This window comes from Cavenderia fasciculata (assembly GCF_000203815.1).
Source record: "Cavenderia fasciculata unplaced genomic scaffold Scf_ET2XIPL01COFD4-5, whole genome shotgun sequence".
Lineage (NCBI taxonomy): Eukaryota > Evosea > Eumycetozoa > Acytosteliales > Cavenderiaceae > Cavenderia > Cavenderia fasciculata.
The window spans coordinates 1,778,228-1,802,691 of NW_004457695.1; the positions used below are offsets into that span (position 1 = coordinate 1,778,228).

General features: G+C 30.0%; 7 protein-coding genes and 2 non-coding genes across 9 annotated transcripts; 5 read left to right on the forward strand and 4 right to left on the reverse strand.

Annotated features, from left to right (window-relative positions):
- Positions 1-259: 259 nt before the first annotated feature.
- DFA_08318 lies at positions 260-341 on the reverse strand. Its single transcript has one exon. It is a non-coding gene; the product is annotated as a tRNA-Ser (tRNA).
- A 2,268-nt stretch (positions 342-2,609) lies between these two features.
- On the reverse strand, positions 2,610-4,982 carry DFA_08319 (uncharacterized protein; the record flags this gene model as incomplete). Its single annotated transcript, XM_004355756.1, has 6 exons — positions 2,610-2,712; positions 3,196-3,226; positions 3,734-3,776; positions 4,186-4,265; positions 4,298-4,590; positions 4,672-4,982. 6 exons carry the CDS (start codon positions 4,980-4,982, stop codon positions 2,610-2,612), a joined length of 861 nt encoding a protein of 286 aa, XP_004355809.1.
- DFA_08320 lies at positions 3,828-3,908 on the forward strand. Its single transcript has one exon. It is a non-coding gene; the product is annotated as a tRNA-Ser (tRNA).
- Positions 4,983-5,562: 580 nt separating the features above from the next.
- tgds (putative dTDP-D-glucose 4,6-dehydratase) lies at positions 5,563-6,614 on the forward strand (the record flags this gene model as incomplete). Its single annotated transcript, XM_004355757.1, has 4 exons — positions 5,563-5,669; positions 5,735-6,319; positions 6,397-6,496; positions 6,606-6,614. The coding sequence occupies 4 exons, from the start codon at positions 5,563-5,565 to the stop codon at positions 6,612-6,614; spliced, it is 801 nt and encodes a 266-aa protein (XP_004355810.1).
- A 186-nt stretch (positions 6,615-6,800) lies between these two features.
- Positions 6,801-7,540, reverse strand: DFA_08322 (uncharacterized protein; the record flags this gene model as incomplete). Its single annotated transcript, XM_004355758.1, has 3 exons — positions 6,801-6,877; positions 6,948-7,349; positions 7,531-7,540. The coding sequence occupies 3 exons, from the start codon at positions 7,538-7,540 to the stop codon at positions 6,801-6,803; spliced, it is 489 nt and encodes a 162-aa protein (XP_004355811.1).
- A 356-nt stretch (positions 7,541-7,896) lies between these two features.
- Positions 7,897-14,719, forward strand: roco6 (pleckstrin domain-containing protein; the record flags this gene model as incomplete). The annotated part of the gene is made up of 4 exons (XM_004355759.1): positions 7,897-9,756; positions 9,995-10,176; positions 10,272-10,487; positions 10,555-14,719. The coding sequence occupies 4 exons, from the start codon at positions 7,897-7,899 to the stop codon at positions 14,717-14,719; spliced, it is 6,423 nt and encodes a 2,140-aa protein (XP_004355812.1).
- Positions 14,720-14,816: 97 nt separating this feature from the next.
- DFA_08324 (uncharacterized protein) lies at positions 14,817-15,952 on the reverse strand (the record flags this gene model as incomplete). Its single annotated transcript, XM_004355760.1, has 3 exons — positions 14,817-14,984; positions 15,057-15,728; positions 15,848-15,952. The coding sequence occupies 3 exons, from the start codon at positions 15,950-15,952 to the stop codon at positions 14,817-14,819; spliced, it is 945 nt and encodes a 314-aa protein (XP_004355813.1).
- A 1,123-nt stretch (positions 15,953-17,075) lies between these two features.
- DFA_08325 (uncharacterized protein) lies at positions 17,076-18,689 on the forward strand (the record flags this gene model as incomplete). Its single annotated transcript, XM_004355761.1, has 4 exons — positions 17,076-17,085; positions 17,212-17,392; positions 17,475-17,870; positions 17,966-18,689. 4 exons carry the CDS (start codon positions 17,076-17,078, stop codon positions 18,687-18,689), a joined length of 1,311 nt encoding a protein of 436 aa, XP_004355814.1.
- Positions 18,690-18,975: 286 nt separating this feature from the next.
- DFA_08326 (uncharacterized protein) lies at positions 18,976-24,364 on the forward strand (the record flags this gene model as incomplete). The annotated part of the gene is made up of 9 exons (XM_004355762.1): positions 18,976-19,222; positions 19,282-20,541; positions 20,629-20,788; positions 20,858-20,972; positions 21,139-21,229; positions 21,314-22,315; positions 22,461-22,861; positions 23,093-23,304; positions 23,359-24,364. The coding sequence occupies 9 exons, from the start codon at positions 18,976-18,978 to the stop codon at positions 24,362-24,364; spliced, it is 4,494 nt and encodes a 1,497-aa protein (XP_004355815.1).
- Positions 24,365-24,464: the final 100 nt, after the last annotated feature.

The window sequence follows — 24,464 nt, forward strand, 5'->3', positions numbered from 1 at the left end:
GAAAAAAGTCGGGTTTTTTTTGCGCGTGTCCGTTTAAATGATGAGACTTATATGCAAAAAAATCGTACTTTAGTTATTAAGGTAACAGCAACTTAAGTAATGAGTGAAACGAATAATAAGTTGCTGTGCTCTTGCTTCTAGGTTGAGTGGTTTTGTTTATAATGATGTATGTTTGAAAAGATACAAGAAAAAAAACAACTGAGGTTATATTCATATGAAGCGCCGGACGTACCGAAAAAAATTGCAAAATGAATTGTATCGGTCTCTGCAGGGTTCGAACCTGCGCTCCCGAAGGAACATCCTTAGCAGGGATGCGTGTTAAACCACTCCACCAAAAGACCGTTCGAGATGATGCCAGTTGCAACATCATCGTATTTATACGACTATCACGGATGTGAATGGTAGCCATTGAAGTTAAAAAAAAAAAAAACATTTATGCGCTCAAGAATATCACCAAAGGGGGCCATGCATGGCGTGGCAAGTGAGTCGGGTGTGTGCTAGGACACCCCCACGGAAGGATGACCGGGTTAGTTTCCCCTTCTCAGCAGGAGATTGGGTAACGGGAAGGTAGAGGGGGACCTACTGGGCCGTTGCGAACAGATCTGACATCTCAAATAAAATATTCAACACGTAAAGACGAGTGTCCACAATGGGGAGTAAATTGGCGCGAGAGTTGAGAGCGGCAGTCGGTCTTGGACGCACCCAAGGCTTAAGGTTTCACCTCAAGTATGGTACTAAAATTAAAGAAGATGGGTGCCATATTTGCGTCAACACCTTCATCTTCTTCTACTCTCTCTTCATCTATCAATAATAATATTAATAATATAATAATCAACTAAATAATAATAACAAAATTGAATAATTATACCAACACAATATTACAGCCTAAAGGAAAAGAGAAAAAAAAAAAAAAAATAGCGATTTTATTCATTTTTAGAACAAGCAACAATCCAAAACAATCCAACATGCTTGACACTATACAATAAGATACATGATAAACCTCCATATAACATGTATCATAGACATGGACAAACTCCCAGAACAAATTAACTTTACTTCTTCTTGAGATATTCTTTATTTCTTGCTGGTCAATTAAAATGTATAATTAATAAAACTTTGTAACTTCTGGGTACTACTCTTCCCGATAGGAGAGAACAATAAAAGAATTATTTTAAAAAAAAAAAAGCATATCACCCAACAACGGGGCTAACAGAACCTCTAACTATTTTATATTCTATGGATTTTATTACAAAATTGGATTGGAAACTCCATTGGAAGGTGAATCAAGATACTCTGGGTAATAATTATAATATTTTCAATTATTATTATTTTACTCTTTGCAACTTTAAACTTTGCAATTAAAACTTTTCATTTTGATTTTCCTCTTTGCCTTTGTTACTCGCTACTTTGCCATTAACTCTCTACACTTTTCCATTGTTACTTTTCACTTTGCCAATTTAAACTTTACAAGTTTTATTTATACCACCGAAACTCTTTCCTACTCTTATTCAATCTTTTGGTTTTTGATTAAAACTAATAAAACAAAAATGAATTTTGATTTTAATTCATTCAATAGTCCTTAAATAAAAAGAGTTAATTTAATATCTTTATGGGGTGATATTGAATACATCGAGTATTTATATTGTTACCTTTTTGGAATTAAATCAGATGCAACCAATCCAGAATTTCTGATCCTATGGTCTTTGGTATATAATTGAACTCAAAAAATACCTAGTTAAGATTTTTTCTTACCTTGTGATTGGTCATTTTAGGATGCGGAGGAGTAGGAGGAGGAGGAAGAGATAGTTTTTTAAGTTGATATCAAAACTTTAATCTTTTCTTCTGATAGATTATGATGTTTTAGCATTGAGCCAAAAGATAGAGTATACCATCTCTTCTGTCTCCGATTCAAGATTATTGTGTTTAAAAGTATTAAACAACTTGTCAATTGGTAGATTGATGGTAGATTTTAATGTTTCATCAAGTAAATAGATGATTGGTTTCTAATCTTTGTTTCAAAAAAAAAAAAAAAAAAAAAGAGTTGATAAAGATCCTCAATATCCTGGGTAGTACAAGTCAAACATATGTAAAGTATTTTGGATAAAATACTAATGACTATCTATCAGGATCAACAATTATAAATAATCCAATAAAAATTAATTCATTCTTATTCATTTTTTTTCTATAGATTCTTAAGTTGATTCATTTTATTTAGTAATATTTATTTTCTATCAAAGTAACTTTATCTATTATTAACTGTATCATTGAAAGGGTATAATATATTCATAATTGGTGATTGCTTCATCACACAAACCCCAAATCACCATTAAAACATTCCTTTTTACGAGCGTGAAATCTCTTTGGAGATGTACACCCTCCTCTTTTCAAAGGATAAATAATTGTTATTATGGTTATTCTTATATTAGTTGTTGTTGTATTGGAAAATAAAAATAAAAAACCAGTCTATTTCTTTTCGCTTTAATCGTTCTAGTTCTTGTTGTATATACCACTGTCATTGCTTTGATTGTTATTATTTGACTATTATTGTTTGATTATTATTCTTTTTGTTGTCATTCTTTTTGTTGTAAACTTTCTTTTTAGATTTGTCATTATTTGTTTGGTTGTACGATCTCTTCTTCTTCTTCTTCTTCTTCTTCATCTACATCATTTTCTTGTTCAACCTTTTCCTCCTCTCTCGAAGATACGGTTCCACTATTTTGGTGATATTCCTTTATCAATTCATCACATTTCAGTTCTCTTTCATTTATCCATCTATATCGATTTCCATATGGCCGTGATAGGTGGGGAGGAGTGGTTGATATTGTTGACTCTCACTCTTTCTATTAGTGTTGTCAACCTAATCCTTTACATTTTGATCAATTATTTCATTGTTGTGATGATTGCAATTATTTTAATGTTATAATGTTATAATGATTGTAATGATTGTATTGTTGTAATGATTATAATCGTTGGAATAATTGAGATTGTTGGTTGTAATGATTGTAGTCATTGAAATGGTTGTATTGTTGGTGAATGTGTCAATACGAATGATTGTTGATTGACCGATCCATCATTCAACCTGTCACACAACAACCACCTGCCCACCTTCATTCAATAACAATTATCTACCTACGAAACAATAATGATAAAGTTAACATTTAAGTATATGTTTTGTACATTTATAATATTGCAAACAATTCTCTCTTGATCGATACTATCATAAAATCTATAAAAATCATTAGAAATACTATTAGAATAAAGCATACATAAGGTGTATTTTTGTAATATTACCTAATTTAAATGTTTGTAAAGGATCATCTGAGGAGGTACACAATAAGACATAGTTAATCAGCTTATGATCATTTCAAAAAAAAAAAAAAATGAAAATAATTATTGATGTAATAACATTAACTATTTATACTCTATCAAGCAATCTATGTTTGAACAACTTTTAGTTTCTTTTCTTTCTCTGAATCTATGTACAAATCTGATAATGTATTGTTTTTAATATCTCCAATTGGATCACCTTGTTGGTGGATGTTTTAAAAATAATGTAAATCTTTAAAATATTGGTTTCCATTATATTATTTTATTTTAATGTCATTCTTCCAAAAAAAAGGTTTGGGGTGTGTGAAAAAGGTTGCCAAAACTCAGTAAAATTGTGGTTCAAAATTCAGATCTCTCAGAACGCAAAGGGGAATGTAGGGGAATGACGACATAGCAAGAATCAAACCAAAATCGATGATTCCACGACCAAAATGCACCAAATCGCTACGCTTGAGCGTATAAATACGCAGAAATGCTCTTCCTTAACATCGAAATTTCGCGGTTCTTTGGTGGAGTGGTTAACACGCATCCCTGCTAAGGATGTTCCTTCGGGAGCGCAGGTTCGAACCCTGCAGGAACCGATCAGGCTTTTTGCAATTTTTTCGGTACGTCCAGCGCTTCATATGAATATGAAAAAATATGAATATAACCTGGATACCTAGCCATGGCTCCAGAATGCATCCAAGACATAGATTCCAACAATAGTCCCCTTTTCACACACCCTTTTTTTTCCATTTTTCACACACCCCTTTTTTTTCCCTCTTGTTTTGCCCTCAAGAAAGAACGTCTCACGACAACTGTAGCATCTACCAAATCCATTCTCTTGTAAGATTAAAAAATGAAATACAATTTATTTACTTTGTAGTTGTTGTTGTTGTTGTTGTTACACTCGGAGAAATAATGAGAAGATGTTGTCTTTGTGTTTACAACAATTGCTGCTGTATTTTACATTATTACTCTTTATTTATACAATTATTTAAGCTGTTAGATTGAAAGCTAAAGTGTCGCGAGTAATGGGTGACAGAGACAACACGCATTGTAAGCTCAACAGTCAACTCATGAGTGAGTGAATTGTGTCTAAAGATTGCACTCTTGTATTGATAGAGAAACATTTGGCCATTTTCTCTTACCTCCAATCTGATCTGGTATTTGTTGTCAAACAATTTTGGAAGAGATTGCTTTTTGGATGGATTATCGATGAAATGATAGTTTTTGATTTGAATCTTTCTACATTTTACAACCTCTTCTGTTCCTTCCACATACCTATAATTTATTTTTCTTGTATAGTGTTTGACTGGACCCTGTGAGAGAAAATGATATTCCAGAGATTCCATGCACACATACCCAAGTTTAAGTGTGAATGTTTTGTTTGCGCTTCGAAACACACGATGTGATATAATTGATTGAGCACGGACCATACACACTTGGAAATCAAGAAACCATTGAATGAGTTGATCTGTTGATTTAAAGGCAATATTGTCACCATCTTCTCCTCCATCTACTCTCTTGACCTCCAATTTTAACGGATGAGTGTTCTCTAGAGATCGATCGAGAACAACTGCAAGTGGGCGTGGATGAGATGAATACCACTCTTCAAGTAGTTCGAATATTTCCAAGTCCTTGGGTGACAACCCCTTTCTTGTTACTTGAATCATCAATAGTCTTACGCTTCTTGGGAGAAGATGAAAGGGAAGAGGAAGAATCAGTCGACGACACCAACTTGGGTGATACTGAGCAAAGAGTCCTGTGGTTCAGTTGAAGAAGAATGTTGCATCGCAATCGATTATCTTCACCAGGTAACGATTGATGACTCCTCTGTTTGAATGATTTGAAAATAAATAAAAAAAAAAAAGGCAAATGATCATTTGTGCATCGAAATTTAATTTAATTCAAAATAAATAAATAATCAAGTGGAAATAAATAAAATTATTCCCTCCCTCTTTTGAATCAACGAGTAAAATAAAATATATAATATATCTATCAAATATATAATATATATTTTATTAAAGGTTGGTTCATATAGAGAGGAGTTATGAATTATTATCGAAATTTTTCTATCCCCCCCTTTAACAACAACAAACAACACATACATCAAAAACAAAGATATCTGTGAAATCACATACATATAAATATATATATAAATATTTGTACATATATTAACATGAATAGAGAGAGTAGTAGCTAGCATTTAGGAAATCATTTATTTATTTATTCAGATTAAGCATTTTTAGTAAAATGCAAGACATTGATTTTCAACCAAATGAAAAAGAACAAAAAGAAGTAAAAGAAGAAGAAGAATATAAACCAAAGAATATACTTTTAACAGGTGGAGCTGGATTCATGTAAATAAAGAGATCTAGATAGATAGATAAATAGATAGATATACTAACTCTTTGTTTCTTGTTAGAGGATCACATTTAACAATACATTTATGTAAAAAGTATATTCAATCAAATGCTAGGATTATAGTATTAGATAAATTAGATTATTGTTCAAGTTTAAAGAATCTATCTGAAATTGAACATTACACCAACTATCGATTCTATAAAGGAAGTATATTGGAAAAGAAATTGGTTAAACAAATCTTGACCGATGAATCAATCGATACAGTGATTCATCTGGCAGCCTATTCTCATGTAGATGCATCATTTAAAGATTCTCTAAAGTTTACAAAAAACAATATAATGGGAACTCATGTACTACTTGATGAGTGTCGCAAGTATGGTGGTATTCAACGATTTATCAATGTCAGTACCGACGAGGTCTATGGTAGTCAACCAGAACAAACCGACATTGACGAACAATGCAACTATCGACCAACCAACCCTTACTCTGCCAGTAAAGCTTCGGCTGAATTACTAGTCCTATCATTTCATCAAAGTTTTTCTTTTCCCATCATCATTACTCGTTGTAATAATGTCTATGGTCCAAATCAATTCCCAGAGAAATTAATTCCAAAATTTATAAATCAATTATTAAATCAAAATCCTTGGTAAGAAATATTAAAAAAAGAAAATTAAAATAATTATTTATTAATTTATTTATTTATTTATTCTCTTCTATTTTTAGTACAATTCATGGTAAAGGAGATAATTTAAGAAGTTTTTTATTTATAGATGATGTAATAAAGGCATTTGATATTATATTACATAGAGCAAAGATTGGAGAAGTATACAATATAGGAACGGAATTTGAAATTTCAAATATTCAAGTTGCAAAAACATTAATATCAATGGTTCTAGGAGTGACAGATAACAGTCTACAAAATAATTATATAGAATTTATAAATGATCGACCATTTAATGATAAAAGGTATCATATAAATAGTGATAAATTAAAACAATTGGGTTGGTATCAATCAATATTTTGGAATCAAGGACTAATTAAAACAATTGATTGGTATAAATCAAATTTAAATTATTGGGAGCAGTAAAATTACAAAAAGTATAAATAAATAAATATTTAATTTATTCTTATTCATCATCACCTTCATCATCACTATTATAATCATCTTTTTTTTCTTCTTCTTCTTCTTCATCATCATCAAATTCTAAATGAAAAAATAAATGATTAATAAAAGATATATATTATATTTTTCTTTTTTTTCTTTTTCCTCTTACGTTCTTCAGGTAATAATTGATCTTTAATTTGAGAATCTTTAGCCAAATCTATAGCCTTTTCACCATCTTTATTTCTAATTTCAATGTCAGCCTTGTTGGCAACCAATACTTTGACAGAATCCAAACGACCACGAGCTGCAGCCTTGTGAAGAGCAGAGTCACCAACCTTGTTGACAAGATTGAGGTTGGCACCTGCTTTGGCAAGAACATCAACTACATTGGCATGGCCAGCAGTTGCAGCATAGTGAATAGCACCATTACCCAAATGATCTTGACTATCGATTGGTACTGCCTTTATACGAATCAATTCATTTATATCTTGAACTGATCCAGATTTTGAATTGGCAAACCATGCATCAATATATGATATCTCTCCTGATTCAATTGTATCTGTCATCATCACTAAAAGTATTAAAAAAAGTATATATATATATAAATAAGTAAAGAGAGAGGGAATAAAAACAAAGAAAGAAAAAGAACAAAGGTCTGATTCAAACTGTTAATTAAAGTTTGAAAAAATCAAAAACAAAAAAAAAAGAGACCCATTCATTGAAAAAAAAAATAGCTTTGGACTGCATAGTACCATCGATCATTAAAAAACAAACAAATAATAACAAATAAGTGTTAAGTCAAGTCATCATCACAACAACAATGATCATCAGAGTTTAAGATCTATTACAACTCACTCACAGAAACAGAAAAGGTTGGGTTTAATGATCATTTAACCCCATCAACCAATTATATCAAACTACTTCACAACACACAACATAACATACTACCCCATTCATCAAAAATGTTTTGATTATTATATATTATATCAATCACACACTCTAGAGGTGTAATCAATTTTTGAAAGTAATATGTGTTTCTTCTTCTTCTTCTTCTTGTTTCCTCTTTATTTTATTTATTTTTCTATATTTTTTATTTATTTCTATTTTTTTTAATAATAATGATTGATAATAATAAATCAATATTTTTAATAAAATCAAAACATAAATTAGATAGTATAGTAGAATATACAGAGGATGAAAATAGTTGTACAATTATTGAAAAGCCAAAAAAACATGTTGAAAAGATTGAACTGTCTGGGAGACAGTTGTTTAGGATCGAGCAGGAATTGGAAGGAATTAATCTGCGTGCAATATCAAGTTTAAAGGCAAACGGTAATTTGTTTGGAGAGGTACCATTGGCTGTTAGAGATATGATGGGATTGCATACACTGTCATTTGGAGAGAATCGTATCATCAAAGTACCGCCATGGATGAATGGTAGTAGTTTTCCTAATCTACGAAGATTGGATCTTGGTCACAATGATATAGATGTTTTACCAGATCATCTATCACAACTATTACAATTAGAGTCGTTGGTATTATCACATAATATACTTTATTTGGTACCACCAACTAGTCTACCACCACATCTTATTACATTGGATCTTGGTCATAATTGTCTAGAGTATATAGAGTTGCCTGTACTTGATAGTTTAATCTCACTAAACGTTTCAAATAATCGGTTGAGACTTATTGACAATTTACCATACCACGTATCACATATTGCATTGGAAGATAATTATTTGGAAACTATAGATACTAGAATGTTGGCTCGTTGTGGACGTGACATTTCAATTAGTTTTCAAAGAGCATTTCGTGATGTACAAATGGAAATTATATTCACTTGTGCTTTGGCTAGATGTCCATCGTTGGATTTGTCTGGTTTAGGATTCAAACAAGTTCCACCTTGTCTTGGTACTCTATCACATCTAACATTATTAGATCTATCTGGTAATGGTTTAAAAAGTTTACCTCCTGAACTTGAACAATTGGTCAACCTCATTCGTTTGGATTTATCTTACAACTTTTTATCTACGTTGCCATTATATTTAATTAATTTTAAAGCATTGGTATTTCTTGGATTACATGGTACAATTGATTATTTGGTTAATCCACCAAGGAAAATAGCTGAAGGTGGTATTGGAGAAATTCAACGATACTTTGAAGACCTATTCCTTGGTGACCCAATCTATCGTGTCAAACTAATGATTGTTGGTCAAGAAAATGTTGGTAAAACATCACTCCTCAAATGCATGAAATGGAAAAAGAAAATTGGTAATCGTTCTGATCATCTTGGTCCAAATGTCTCTACAGATGGTATAGATATTGAAGATATTAAAATTAATCTTGATATTCAATCAATCATTACAAAAGAAAAAGATAAAGATAAAGAAAGAGAAAAAGATAATAATAATAATAATTTATCATCAATATTATTAAATAATAATTCAGAGAAGGAATTATTATCAGATATAAATAGTAATAATAGTTTAGTAAATAGTCCAATGAAAAGTTTGGGAGCAAATAATTTATTGGCAAGAAATAATAGTGGTATAGAATCTTTATTTTCTTCAAATATTAATAGTAATGGTACAATAACACCTCAACCATTATCAATTTTAACTTCTCCTTTAATAATTCAAAATAATAATCAAAATAATAATAATTTAAATAATTCTGGATCAAATAATAGTAGTACTATATATTTATCAAATAGTAATATAAATAGTAATAGTATAAATAGTTCACCATTGGTTGGTCATATACATAGTAATCGTGATAGTAATGGTCATCATCATCCTCATCATCATCATTCGATTTCATCATCCAATAGTACAACTACAACCATTACACATAATCAAAAAATTACACTTTCAGTTTGGGATTGTGCAGGTCAAGAACTTTATTATACAACTCATCAAATGTTTTTAACAGATACTGCACTCTATGTTGTGGTTTGGGATCTATGTAAACCAGAAGTAAATAGTAAAGTAGAATTTTGGTTACATTCTATTAGATCTCGTTTTGAAGATGCTCCAATCCTTCTTGTCGGTACTCATCTTGATGATTTCCTTTCAACTCATACTGAACAAGAATTGGATCATATTTTAGAAAATATTTATTCAAAATATTTTAGAAGATTTAGATTAAAAGTAATAGAAAAAAAAACAAAAAATATATTAAAGAAATTAATTAATTTTATTTTTATTTTTTTAGGGAATATGTGTATTAAGTTGTTTAAATGGTATTGGATTTGATAGATTTCAAGAATTATTAAAAAAAACAATTATTGATTTACCTTCAGTAAAACAAAAAATTCCTGATCTCTATATTAAATTGGAAAAATTAATTATTAAAAAACGTTCAACTATTTTACCTCCTGTTCAAACTTGGAAAAAGTAAAAAATAGAAAATAGAAAAAAAGAAAAATATATTATATATTTATTTATTTATTTAATTATTAATTAATTTATTTATTTTCTTTTTTTTTTAGTTATTCACAAATGGTATTATCAAATTTAGATTTTCATGATGAAATTCATGTTAAAGTAGCAACCAAAACATTGGTATTATTAGGATGTTTAGCATTTTTTGATGAACCTTTATTAGATCATTATGTTTTCCTTGATCCTCAATGGTTAACAAATGTTTTTTCTTCAATTATTACAACTAAACATAAATTTATTAAAGATGGTATTTTAAATAGATTGCAAGTATTAATTAATTTATTTATTTATTTAATCAATTTTATTAATACCTTTTTTTTATTATTTTAGGGATTTATTACAAATTTGGAAACCACCAAATTTTTTAGAAGATGAAGGATTACATAGATTATTAATTAATTTATTAGAAAGATTTGAATTAATGTTTCCATTGGAACCTGAAATTAATATTGAAGGTATATCTTCACCATTGTTATTATCAAAAAAAGGTTTTATAGAAGAAACAAAAGAAAAAGAAAAGAAAAAAAGTTCAAGTCAATTTTTATTATCTCCAATTATCAAGGACAATAATAATAGTAGTTCACAAAAATTACAATCAACATCAAGTTTAATGAATAGTCAAACAAATCTTCACGGTCCAACATCAACTACTACACCTATTTCTAGAAATCGATCAAATTCATTAGACCAACAAAATTTACAATATTATAAAACTCTTAAACCCTCCTCTACTGGAAATTCAACACCAACAGGAAAAACATCACCACCTACTTCAACAATCATTAATAATATTTCAACATTTAATTTACAAAAATTTATAATACCATCACAATTACCAGACAAGAGACCACAATTTGATTTACTTTGGTTACCAAGAGATCAATTTAGAGTAGAATATAATCGATGGTTTCATCTAACATTTATACCAATTGGTTTATTTAGTCGGTTGTTGATTAGATTGTTGGTATCTAGAGAATTTATAATGAAACCAAATTTGTATTGGAGAAATGGATTGGTGATTGAAGCTGCTCCGGCTGGTACAATGGCTGCTTATGGTCATGTTCCAGCAACTGCATTGGTAGAATTACATCCTGCCATGATGATGATAAAGATTGCAGTTCGTGGAGATAGACGTGCTGGTCGTACCATGGCTGCCAAATTACTTCGTCTAATCGTAGAGATTACAGATATCCTATGTTCATCTTGGTATCATTTGGAATCGGTTCAATTGGTTCCTTGTCCTCACTGTATATTCAAGGCAAAAGCAAACACTACACTATTCACTCTAAATGATTGTGAAGCATCTGCAAGTCGTGGAGAATGGTTTGTTTGTTGTGGTGAAAGAAAGATTGCTCTAGATTCATTTGTACCAGATGTTGCATTTGTCGATTTTTGGGGAAGTACAAGTAAAAAATTCAACTATGACAATATTAAATTGGAAAAGGAGAAACGAAAGATTATCATCTTTCCAGGTGACTCTGAATTTCGTTCCTACTATGGTTATCTTTCAAATGATCATCAAAATTTTGATCAAATCCTAGATGAAGAAACTAGAGAAAAGGAAAAATCTTTAAATCTTCAAGTTATCATTAATTGTACAATCATTGAAAAGGATGAAGAAAAAGAAAAAAAAGAAGAAGAAGAAGGAAAAGATCAAGACCTATCTACTTTATCATGTTTGGATATAAAATTTGATATAAAGAATCAAAATATAATGGTTAGTGGAACGATTACAAGAGGAGTAAAAGAAATTCAAAAGGAAATAGTTGTACCAAAATTAATTGGACGTGGAGCAAGTGGAAAGATTTATAGAGCAGAATTAAATGGAACAACGGTAGCTGTTAAACAATTGGATGTGGTTGGTGAAGATGCACCAAGAATCTATTCAGAATTTCGTAGAGAGATTCATGTAATGTCGGATCTAAAACATCGAAATGTTGTCAATTTATTGGGATTCACATTACATCCTTTTACAATGGTTATGGAGTATATTGATGGTGGTGATTTGTACCGTTTTCTACATAGTCCTGCCGGTGATGTATTAAATGATAATTGGAATCTTAGATTACAATTGGCTCTAGATATTGCACGTGGTATGAATTTTCTTCATAGTGTTACACCTCCTCTACTTCATCGTGACTTGAAATCTCCAAATATCTTATTGTCATTTCAAAAGGATAAAGAACAACCACAACAACAACAACATTTACGTGCCAAGGTGGCAGATTTTGGTCTAAGTTCAAGAATGTTTATTCAATCTTTAAAACATAAATTGAGAGAGTTTCCAGTTGGTAATATTACTTGGGTGGCTCCTGAAATTCTTAGAGAAGAAGAGTATACTGTAAAGAGTGATGTTTATGCTTATGGACTCATCTTGCATGAACTATTGACTCGTCAACATCCATATCGAGAATACAATTATACAATGCTGTCACAATTGGAACAAGCGGTACGTGGTGGTCTACGTCCATCAGTTCATCCAACCTATACAAACACTGTCCTTGGACACGACTATTGTGGTCTAATGAGAGATTGTTGGGACAATGATGTCAGCCACAGACCAACCTTTGCAAAAATTGTTCGTCGTCTTGAAAAAATGATGCAACGTGAAAGTATGTCTACTCTTTCCTCCTCAACTTCCTCCAACTCTGCTTTATCAAGAGCTTGTTCTCCTCAATCCAATAATTTAAATGTTCCCAATAACAATAATAATATTTCACAACAATTAACAATACTTGGATCAAAATCTTTATCTCCATTACTTTTGTCAATTTCACCAACTGGAACTGGTAGTATTAGTTTAAATACAATTATGAATAATCTTTCTGGTATTGGTCCAGCAAGTCAAAGTTATCATCATTTAAAACAATCTATTAGTACTCATCAACAAACAAGTAATACTTCTACTACTTCTACTACTACTACTACTACGAATCAAGAAGAAAATCAACCAGTTGGGGGACAATTACAACTTTGTATTAGAACATCATCACCAGATATAAAGGTGAAATCATTGTTGTGGGAGAATAGACGTGTATGGGGTGGTACCACAGATGGTAGTATACTCATTTGGAATGCAGAGAATGGTAAACCAATTGTATTTGAATCTAAATTACATCGTGGTGCAATCAATTCATTGTTAATGGTAGATGATGAGAATATTTGGTCGTCTGGTGAAGATGGATTCATTCGGGTTTGGAATGCTTGGCGTTTGAATTGTGATGATCAAGTCCGATTCAAAAGTGATATGATTAGTAAAAAGAGTAGAAGTGGTGGTATGTTGGGTAGGAAATCTTGGAAACATCGGTGGTTTACCTTAGATAGACGTGCCAAAACACTTAGTTATCACAAAAAACCAAATGACAAGTCTCCCAAATGTACACTTCAATTGGCTGATTCTTGGATTGAAGATCTTGCTACCATCCCCACATCAAGTAATACTACAAGTAATATTTTAAGAATTGCACTAAATATTGTCATACCAGAAAAACGTAGAATGGAATTAGGATTTAAAAATCTATCTGAAAAGGAACAATGGGTAAACTCTCTACAACGTATCATCAATCAAAACAAACCAATTTTTGAAATTAATTTAAATGAAACGAATCAAAACGGTAATAATATTGGTGGTAATAATATAAATTCATCAACTTCATCATCATCAACAACATCTCTACAACAAACAATATTTGTTGAAGATAATTATTCAACTTCATCAAATAGTTCAAATAATTCTCCAACTACAACATTTATGCACAGAAAGAAATCAAAAAGTAATAGTAATCTTTCAAATTTATTACCATCATCATCAAGTCAATTAATGGTTTCTTCAATGTTATTGGTTGAATGTGGTGGAAATAATCAAAATCAAACTAATCAAAATCAAAATCAAAATAATCATCAAAATAACAATATATCTTCTTCTTCATCTGACATTTCTCATCAAAGAGTATGGGTAGGATTAAATAATTCACCAGTGATACAAATTTATGATATTAAATCACGTACACTGTTACATACAATTGATATGTCTAAAGAGATTTCTGAATGGAAATCAACGGATCGTATGATTTATCATCAAGGATTTGTATGGGTTACTTGTTCCAATATGATTGGACATATCGATCCAAAGGAATATGTAGTGGTAACGGTTCATGCTACCGAACATACTCAACCAATCCATTCAATTGCTTCAATCGATCGATCAGTTTGGGTTTCTTGCAACGACTGTTCGATTAGTGTATGGGATGGTCAACAAGGCTCAGTCATTAAACGTCTAGAAGTCCCCTCTCCCATCACCAAACTCTTACACTTTAATAGTCATGTATGGGCCTGCTCAATCGGTACAATCTACATTTATGACCCTCTCACCTATACAATCAAAAAACAAGTAGATTGTAAACAACATGTAAATAGTATCACTGAATTAATCAAAGTTTTTCAACAAACTGTTTGGTCTTCTTGTAATACTCATAATATTTGTATTTGGTCTTAAAATAGAATAAAAAAAAGAAAAGAAAAGATAGATTTATATTTATTTACAAAGTTTTGTTTTTTTTTTGTTTTGTTTTTCTCTATTTCTTTTTCTATATTTAATGATCAGACATTACAATTTGTTCTAAAAGATCATTTAATCCAATGACGCCACAAAGTGTATTATGGTCATCAACTACAAAGATTCTATGAACTTTGTTTTCTGCTACTTTTAATAATACCTCTTTAAATGTATCTGTTTTCTTACATGTAATTAATTGTTTTGGCTAAGTTTAAAATAATAAGTTAATTAATTTGTTTCTATTTTTTTTTCTTTTTTTTTTCTTTCTATTTCTTACACAAGTAGCTAAAGTTTTAATAACTTGTAAATAACTATTAATTGGTTGATAGAGAAGATTTAAGTATTGACCAGAAGATTTAATGAGGACAAGGTCATGATCACTAATGACACCTTTTAATTTTTGATGAGAGTCTACTACCGCTACACCAGAGATACCCATACTGGCAATCAATTCAAATGCATCGATTGCCTTTTTATCTTCAGTGATTGATATGACTTGATTCTTTCCAAGTGCCAATGTTTCAATTGGTCTTGAACCCAAACTAGTGAGATGATTGTCCATACCAAATAGTTGAGATGCACATTCGATGATTCTAGACAGAGAAATGATATTGCATAGGTCACCCTTTTCATCGAAAACAGCTACTCTATGAATATGATTCTTTGACATTAATCGAGCGACATCATCCAACTTGGACTCGGCATTGACAAAAATAAATGGTTCCCTTTTCGATTTGTTGGCAATATCACAAACCTTGTTCTTTTGGAATAAACTTCTATCCGTATTGTTTTGTAGATAGGTAGACATGTCTCCTTCATCCTGTTGATTATCAGTTGATAGAATCTCCAAAATTTGATAAATAACATCAATCATTGAAAAAAAGGATACAAATCTTTTTTCTTTTTCATCATAAACTGGTGTTGATAATATATTATGATCTATTAACATCTAAATAATTAAATTAAAATAATAGGTTAAAAGGGTTAAGTAAAAAAGGAATATATATATATTTATAATTATATTTATATTTATATTTATATTTATATTTATATTTATATTATATTTACTTTGAAACCTTTGTCAATTGGATCATTTGACTTGCAAAAAAGGATTTTAGATTGATCATTTGGAAACACCGGTGACGATGCTTTTAATGTATGTAATAATTCCATATTATTAATGTTTTTTTTGTTATATTATATAAAAATTATTAAGGAAGCATGATAACAAGAGAGAGAGAGGAATAAATAATAGAGAGAGAGCAGGAAAAAAAAAAAAAAAAAAAAAGAAAGAAAATTAAAAAAAAAAACCAAAACTAGTTTTGGAAATTTACTAAATTTGGGTACTCTTTGAAAACAAGATTCACAATAATAAAATTAGAATAACAACAAAAGCTAATCCAATAAAAAGGTTGCTTACTAAAAAAACTAAACAACAATAATCATCATTCTCCCTTCATGAGAATTTCGGTATTATTTAGAGTGCAATGGAACTTCACAAAGATAGGAGATTTTTTGGTTCTCTCTTGATTTTTTTTTTTTCACTAAGTCACCATGAACTTACAAATTTATTTAATATTTGATATATATCTATAGAGAGATAAGAAGATCTTTTAGTATGTATATCTTTACATGTTAGGCTTGATCAACACAACACATTTATTACTATATATAGTCACAAAGAGTGAAGAAAGAGAGTACAACACACCAACAACAATAACAAACCAATAGATTGTGGTGATGTTGTTTTGTGTGAAGTTATTGACAACAGCAGCAGTAGAGTACTCTCTTCAAAGAGAAGCATTTTAATACCACACCATTTCAACGTTTGTTCTTCCCTCTTCTTTTTTTACCCACTCCCATTCAAAAGCATACAACATACTTTACTACTACCAACCCAGCTCGTCTCTTCTCTCTCTCTCTCTCTATTGAACTGACTTTTTATTTTTTACTCTTGTTGTTTATTTGTGGTTGATTCGTGAATCCATCCTACTCAAAAAAGAAGGGAAGCAAGGAAGAATGAAGAAGCGATGTTTTTAAATCTTTAATTTATTACTTTTTTCTTGGTTTAATAATCCCAATTTACATATTAAAATTTTATATACATATATATTTCATCATACAAACATACAAACAATACAATTGTAATTTATCAAATATAACAGATAATAACAACAAACACCCGTTTTTTTAAAACATATATATATAATTTTATATACACCTAAATAAAAAAAGAGAGAAACTAACTACAACTTTTTAATTTATTATTAATCAATAAAACTTTTAGTACACAAAAATGAATATTAGTATGTTGTTGTAAATCAGTAGTAGTTGAATTTAAATATACATATTTGATCAAATCATATTAATCTATCTATCTATTCTTACTTTACTACTACTTACTACTTTACTTTAACTATTTATTTTTTTAGGGACAAGGAAATCAAATCATCGTGCTGCCAATGATACAGTATCAGAGACAGAATCATTTGAAGAATTATCATACTTTATCCCTTTATTAAAGGAGAAAAAGTCAGCTGTTAGAGTTGGAGCATTAAAGAATATTATTGAAGTAACTTCATTTCAACAAAGAACTGATCAACTTCATGAAATGTAAATAGAATAGAAATATATATATATATACCTAATAATAATTAAACTAATATAACTATTTAATTTACTTTATACATTTTAGTGAAATTGATTTAATTGATGTAGTATGTGGAATATTAACAACACCAAACAAAGAGGAAGAAGAATTAAAATTAGCAATTCAAGCCATTGAATTATTATCGATTCATACTGGTACACTTAGACATGACTTTTTCAAGCGTGTCAAGGGATTCCTTTCACCAATCATCACTGACAGTACAGAGTATCACAGCGTTGTACTCGTGTGTGGTGCCATTGAAGCACTCTCTGTCACCTGTCTCATGAATTGCTCTCAACCAGACTCTTATGATCATACCATTGAATTCATTGCCGATATTATCAGAACCGAAAAGAACAAACAAATATTAAACAGTGCTCTCAAAGCTTGGATTTTATTATTAACAAAACTTGATAAATCAAAAATTAATCAACATTTAGAGTAAGCAAAAAAAAGAAACAAAAAAAAAAAAGAAATAAGGAAATAGTAATAATGATTATTAATACTTTATTTTATTTTTAATTTTAATTGTTTAGATTATTAGATAGAATTTCAGAATTACCATCATCTGGAAATAATGATCTAAGAATTACAAGTGCAATTGCAGTTGCATTTTTGGTTAGTGAAATTGATCCAAGTTCATTATCACCAGTTGAAGGTGATAGTGATTATGAAGATGATGATGAAGACTATGACGAAGATGAAGAAGATGAAGAAGATGAAGGATCAAGTCATACTGATAATGGTCATAGTGCACAAGAATCAAATATTCAAGATGAAGAAGAAGAAGAAGAAGAAGAAGAAGAATACTCTGATTCAGATTCCGAAGATTATGAAAATTATGATGGTGATAATGAAATTATTCAATTGGTAGAAGATTTGGTATTAAATAGTTCAGAAAAGACAAAGGCCAAGGTTAGATCAAATGCACTTCTTCGCAAGGTATTAAAGACACTCAAGGCTGGTGATCCACCACGTGAATATCTTCAAGTCACCTCAGAGACCTACTTTTTCGAAGGATGGCGCGCATACATCCAACTCCATCAATTCAAAAAGGTTCTTCGTAACGGTCTCACCTTCCAATGGAATCTCAACAAGGATCTTCGTTCACTTTTCAAAACTCAATCATTCTCTAACCATGAAATGGAAAGACATCGTCGTTCCATTCAACCAAGTAAATCAAAACAAAGAACTCAAAGTTTAAAAAAAGATCGTAGAAATACTTCTGCTGTTTATGCTTATCATCATAATGATGCATAAATTAAAAAATAAATAAAAATAAAACAAAAAGTAAATTAAATATATACAAATAATATTTCTTTTTTTGGAATTGTTTTTTATATATATATATTTTTTTCCTTTTTTTGGAAACTAAACTAAACTTTTGTTTTTTTTTTACTTCCAGACCAATCCACTCTACTCTCTCTCTCTCTCTTTAAATGTATTGGTTAAAATAATAATATATTATTGATATTTCAAAGAAAGATAGTTTGTTCATTTTTAAATATTATATTATATTTATTTAATAGAGAGATAAAAAATAATTATGGATACAAAAAATAATAATAGTAGGAGTAGAAGATATTCTACACCAAATTTATATGAAAATTATACATCACCAAATATAAATAATACATTTGCTGAAAGTACAACACCAAAAAGAGTAGTTGTACCAGGTGGATATTTAGAACCTATCAATAATTTAAATGAATATAAATTGGATGTATTCAATGACACTCCTCATCAAATCATTGAACATCCAAAACCAAATAAACAATTATTTATTCAAACTGGTAAATAGATCTAAAAACAAACAAATTATCTTTTACTAATTCTATTTTCTTTTTTGTAGCAAATAAAGTAATAATTAATAATAATCAAAATCAACAATATTATAAACAACAACAAATAGAAAAAGAAAAATTAAAAGTTTTAAAAAAAAAGAAAAAGAATTTAGATCATCCAAATCACAGTCGTCATAATCATACAACTACTTCAACACCATGGTCAGATTCAATAGATATGAATAATATATTCCAATCAAAACCACCGCATAATAGTGAAAAGGCTAAAGAGGTGTTGATCAACATTCAAAGGGTAGCGTTGGATTTCAATGGTATTATGGATAGAAATGATCAATCTCTTAGATTGGTCATTTCAAAGTTAATGACAACTACACGTAATCTAGTGGAACTTGGTAGTTACAAGGAATTGGCAGATGATATACGACTGATTGGAGAGATTATCATAAAGAGTGGTTACTTTTTAGAGATTTGTAAGCTGTTTGCAAAGCTACTGTCTGAGCTAAAGAATACAGATGAAACGATTCATTTTGTGTTGGAGTTTAAAAAGATGGTTGGTGTCATCAACAATCTGACAAAGGCCATTGAAGATGAATCACAAACCATTGAAATGTTTACCATCGAGGCAGATCAACGACAAAAGATTATAAAGTCTCTCAAGAATCTACTCAACTATATACTTCGAAACAAAGAGATGATATTGATTGTCAAGAATATAGAGAATCTTAGAAAACAAGTACAAATTGCAAAAGAGGAACAAAAGAAATCATTTTCAAGAGAGGCTTTACAAGAGGTAATGAAGGATGCACCGATCCTCAATGAAATGTTGTTGGCCGTACAAAGTATTATTGGTAGCAAGTTAAATGTCAAGTTGTTAATGGCCAACATTAGAGATTTAATAGCATTTGTCAAAGTGAATCAAGGTTACAAACAAAATATAGAAGATGTAAACAAAATAGTCAATCAAATCTATTCAATGGAGGATTTGGAGATGAACGAATCGATGGAGTTTAAAAGTAGAAATTTAATTGATCGTTTTGAACAAATGTTGATTGAAATTTGTGCTCTTCCATCGGTCATTGAACTACGTATCCAACTATCACTACTCACCACTTCACTCAGACACGATGAACTTAATCTTAGATTCATAGAAGATTTGAAAAACCTTTTCCATAGCATGTTGAAAAAGGATTCAAAATATCGTATAGACTATAAAGTTTTAAATCAATTAAAAGAATTACTTATTCCTTATTTAATTAACAAAATTAGAATTATTCCTTTACCTACTATTACAAATATTAATCAAGAAAGTAAGTAGAGAAAATAAGAAAAAAAAAATATAAATATTAGAAAATAAGAAAATAAATATTAATTAATTTTCTATTATTATTTTTTAGATTTAAAAGATAGACCAAAAACAGAATTTAAATTGGATGGTATTAATATTAAATTTACATTTTTGGATCCAAAATCAGTTCAATTTGGTTTGGTTACTTGTGTACAATCAAATCCATTTTTATTAAGTGGTACAGTTTCAACTTTATTCACTATTGAATTGTAAGAAAAAGAAAAAGAAAAAAAAAGATTTTTAATGATTAATTATTAATTATTATTATTTCAACTTAGAACAAATATACATTTAAAATTGGAGAATTTTCAATGGTATTTTAAAAAGAGAACTATACCAAGATTAAAAGATGAAGGATTTGCTACAGTTTCAACTGGTACCAGAGGAGTTGATGTAATTATAAAAAACAAATTCTATCCAAGTTTATTATTTTTATTATTATATGTCTACTACACATAACATTACATTTTTATCAATCCCCCAAGTATCAAAAACAAATATATATCTCTGATGTGATTAACATTTCTTTATTAACCTTTTCATTTTTTTCTATTTGTAGCTTAAATTTAAAATAGCATTTTCAAAAGATATGGTAAAAGATAACAAATTTCTTCAAAATGTAAAAACAAAATGTACTATTTATGATACTAGTATGTATAAATAAACTAAAAATTAAACATCCATCCATCCATCCATACCTTTTTGTTAATTTCTTTTTCTTTTTTTTTTTATAGAACTTGAAATATTAAAAAGTAAACATAACAAATTATACAAGACAATATTTAAAATGTTTGAAAAAAAGATTAAAAAGGAATTGGAAAAAGCAATTGAAAAGAAATTGACAGAATTGATCATTAGAATGGAACAATCGATTTATGAAACATTATGTAAAGATGAATCGACAAAGATTAAAACGATATCTGCATTTTCAAATCCAGATGGTTCAAGGGTGACTACTACAACTACTACAACGACTACTTCCAATTCGGCTTCTGCTGTCCCTTCAACTTATTCTTCTTCGACCTCTTCCTCTGTATTTAATACCAAAGAAGAAAAGAGAAATAAGATTCTTGGTAGAATTCATACAGAGGTACCGAGATCATCTGAACTTCGAAGAGTTAGAGAGAGATCAAAGACACTACCAGATTCCCCAATATCTCCAATGATAGAGACACCACCACCCACAAAGATACTAGGTCTTTCATCACCTGCTTATTTCTCAGATACACCTCTACCAACTCAACCAGCCTATGTATCAGTTACAACCACACCAATTGCAACCACCTCCAAATTACCAGTGCCTGCACCAAACTCAACAGTCATTCTAAAGAAACCATTTGATGAACAAATACAACCACCCCTTTTACCAATTGGTGCACAAGATACCAATAGTTTTATGGTTCAAGATTATAATTATGAACCAAAACCAAAAAGAACTCTTAGTTTTCAACCTCAACCAGTAGTAGTAGCAACAGCTGTTGATAGTTCATCTTCATCTTCACCATTAACCTATAGTAGAAATGATTCATACAATAAGGATTTTCAAGAATTGGATGATATCTTTTTAAACAAGACCAATCATGGTTTTTTCATACCTCCAACAACAGAACCTCCACCTACAACACTTTTACACGAAGTTAAAGAATTAAATCCAAAATTGTATCATCAAATTACAAAAGTTCAAAATGAAATATTAAAAGGTAATCATGATCTTCATGATCATTTAAATCATGATAGTATTATTTAAATAAATTAATAAATTAAAAAGAAAAAAAGAAAAAAAAGTAGTGTCTTGGAATCATTTGATTATTTGTGTGTTCAAATATACTATGACTCATCTATTATCTTTATCTAATTTATTATTATTACAAATTATAACAGATATTAATGATAATGGAGATACAATATGTTTATTGTTAACTTGTAAAAAGTTATTCAGTAATAGTAGTTTAAGAAGATCAATTGGGTTTAAAGGTATAAGAGTTTTCAACGACAATGGATATATATCAAAAGAGTTTAAAGCAACTGCTACTCTATTTAAACTCTTATCATTTAATGATATATTAAAGAATAGTATATCAGATAGACAGGTTTTACTTCCTGTACCTGACCAATACAAAATTGATGACTATCCACAATGGATAAAAGATCGTATCACTCTGAACAATAGAGTTGATAAAAGTACTGTTACAACTGTTTTGGTAAAGAATCCACAAACGACAACATACCAATCAATCTATGACATACCATCAATCGAGACACTATTCATTGAAGATAAAAAGGTTAGTTTTGGTAGCATATGCTCACAGTTACCTAGTCTCCAACGACTTTTGATTCGGACAAAATGTTTGGATCTATCCCATCAGGATCATCATCATCAACATACAACGCTAAAGTCTCTTCAACTACATGTATCTACCACAAAACCATACCCACTCGTCGACTTGGGTCTCACCAAATTGGTATCATTGACGGACCTAAGCTTCAAGAGTTATTTTGTAACAAATATCAAGTCGGGTATATTTCCAAGTAGTTTGACATCTCTCACCATAAAACTAAAAGAAATACCTCCAAGAGATACATTCTTGTCATTGACATCACTTGTCAAACTAAAGCTATTCTTTACAAACTGTCCATCACTTGAACAACAACCATACATTGATCTCGACGGTCTTGCCAACCTAAAGAAACTCATAATCAGTGACCACAACCCAAACAATAGCTTGTATGACCACTACATTGTGAGTGTCCCACCATCTCTCAAGATTCTTACACTCAGGTTGTATGCCAGAGGAATAAAAATCCCATCACATTGTTCAATGCCACAGTTGGAGAAATTATATATTCAAGCAAAAGAATTGATTGATGGAAGAATCAATCTACAGTCACAGTTCCCATCTCTCAAGAAACTGGTTATTGATAATTGCAAGGAAATCATTCCACCCACCATAGTCATCCCATCAACTGTTAAAAGTTTAAAAATCTATCATTATGCATTCCATTCTATACTCGGTCGAGTTGTATTACCACCATCACTCACCCATCTTAGCATATTGGGATTCTATGAACCTGTTATACTACCCGATTCACTCATCAAACTAAATCAGACGGTCAAGGGCGGTACACCATCACTTCTTCAACCAAATTTGAAAAAACTAGTTTGGGGAACTGATAGGAAAACCACATCACAAACAAACATTGTATTACCACCATCCTCCAATAACTATCCACCCAATCTTGAAACACTCAATCTAGTTGATCTAGAAGGTGAATATACGATTGACACTATACCACCAACCATCAAATATCTAACAATACCTTTGAAACAAAACACCAAACACTACCTTACACTTTTAAGCAACCCTCCAATCTATTCAATCAGTTCAAAGATATCCAACAACAAAACCATCGTATCCCAACAACAACAACAATGGTTACCACTCAATACCACTCATCTAACTTGCCAACTTTTGTGTTCATTTGTTGAATCAAAGTTGGCATTTAGATTAGATGAAGTAATCAACCATACCAATGTTAGATATCTAACTCTATATATTTCCCAAATATCTTCAGATATAACATTTAATTTTAAAATTCAAAGATTAGACAATGATAATCTAAATGTATTAGTATTGGAAACACAAACACTTCAAGGTGGTATAATCACTCAAAGAAAATGTATCAATAATCAACAACAACAACAACAAGAATATGATCCAATTTATTTATACTATAATCCTGATTCTCCAAACACTCCATTTGAATTAAAATGGATATTCTCTTAAAAGATTAAACTTAGTAAATAAATAAATAAAAAATCAAACAGATATTTTCATTCTTTCTTTTTGTGTATGTTCATTAAAATTTTAATTTAACTTTTTAAAG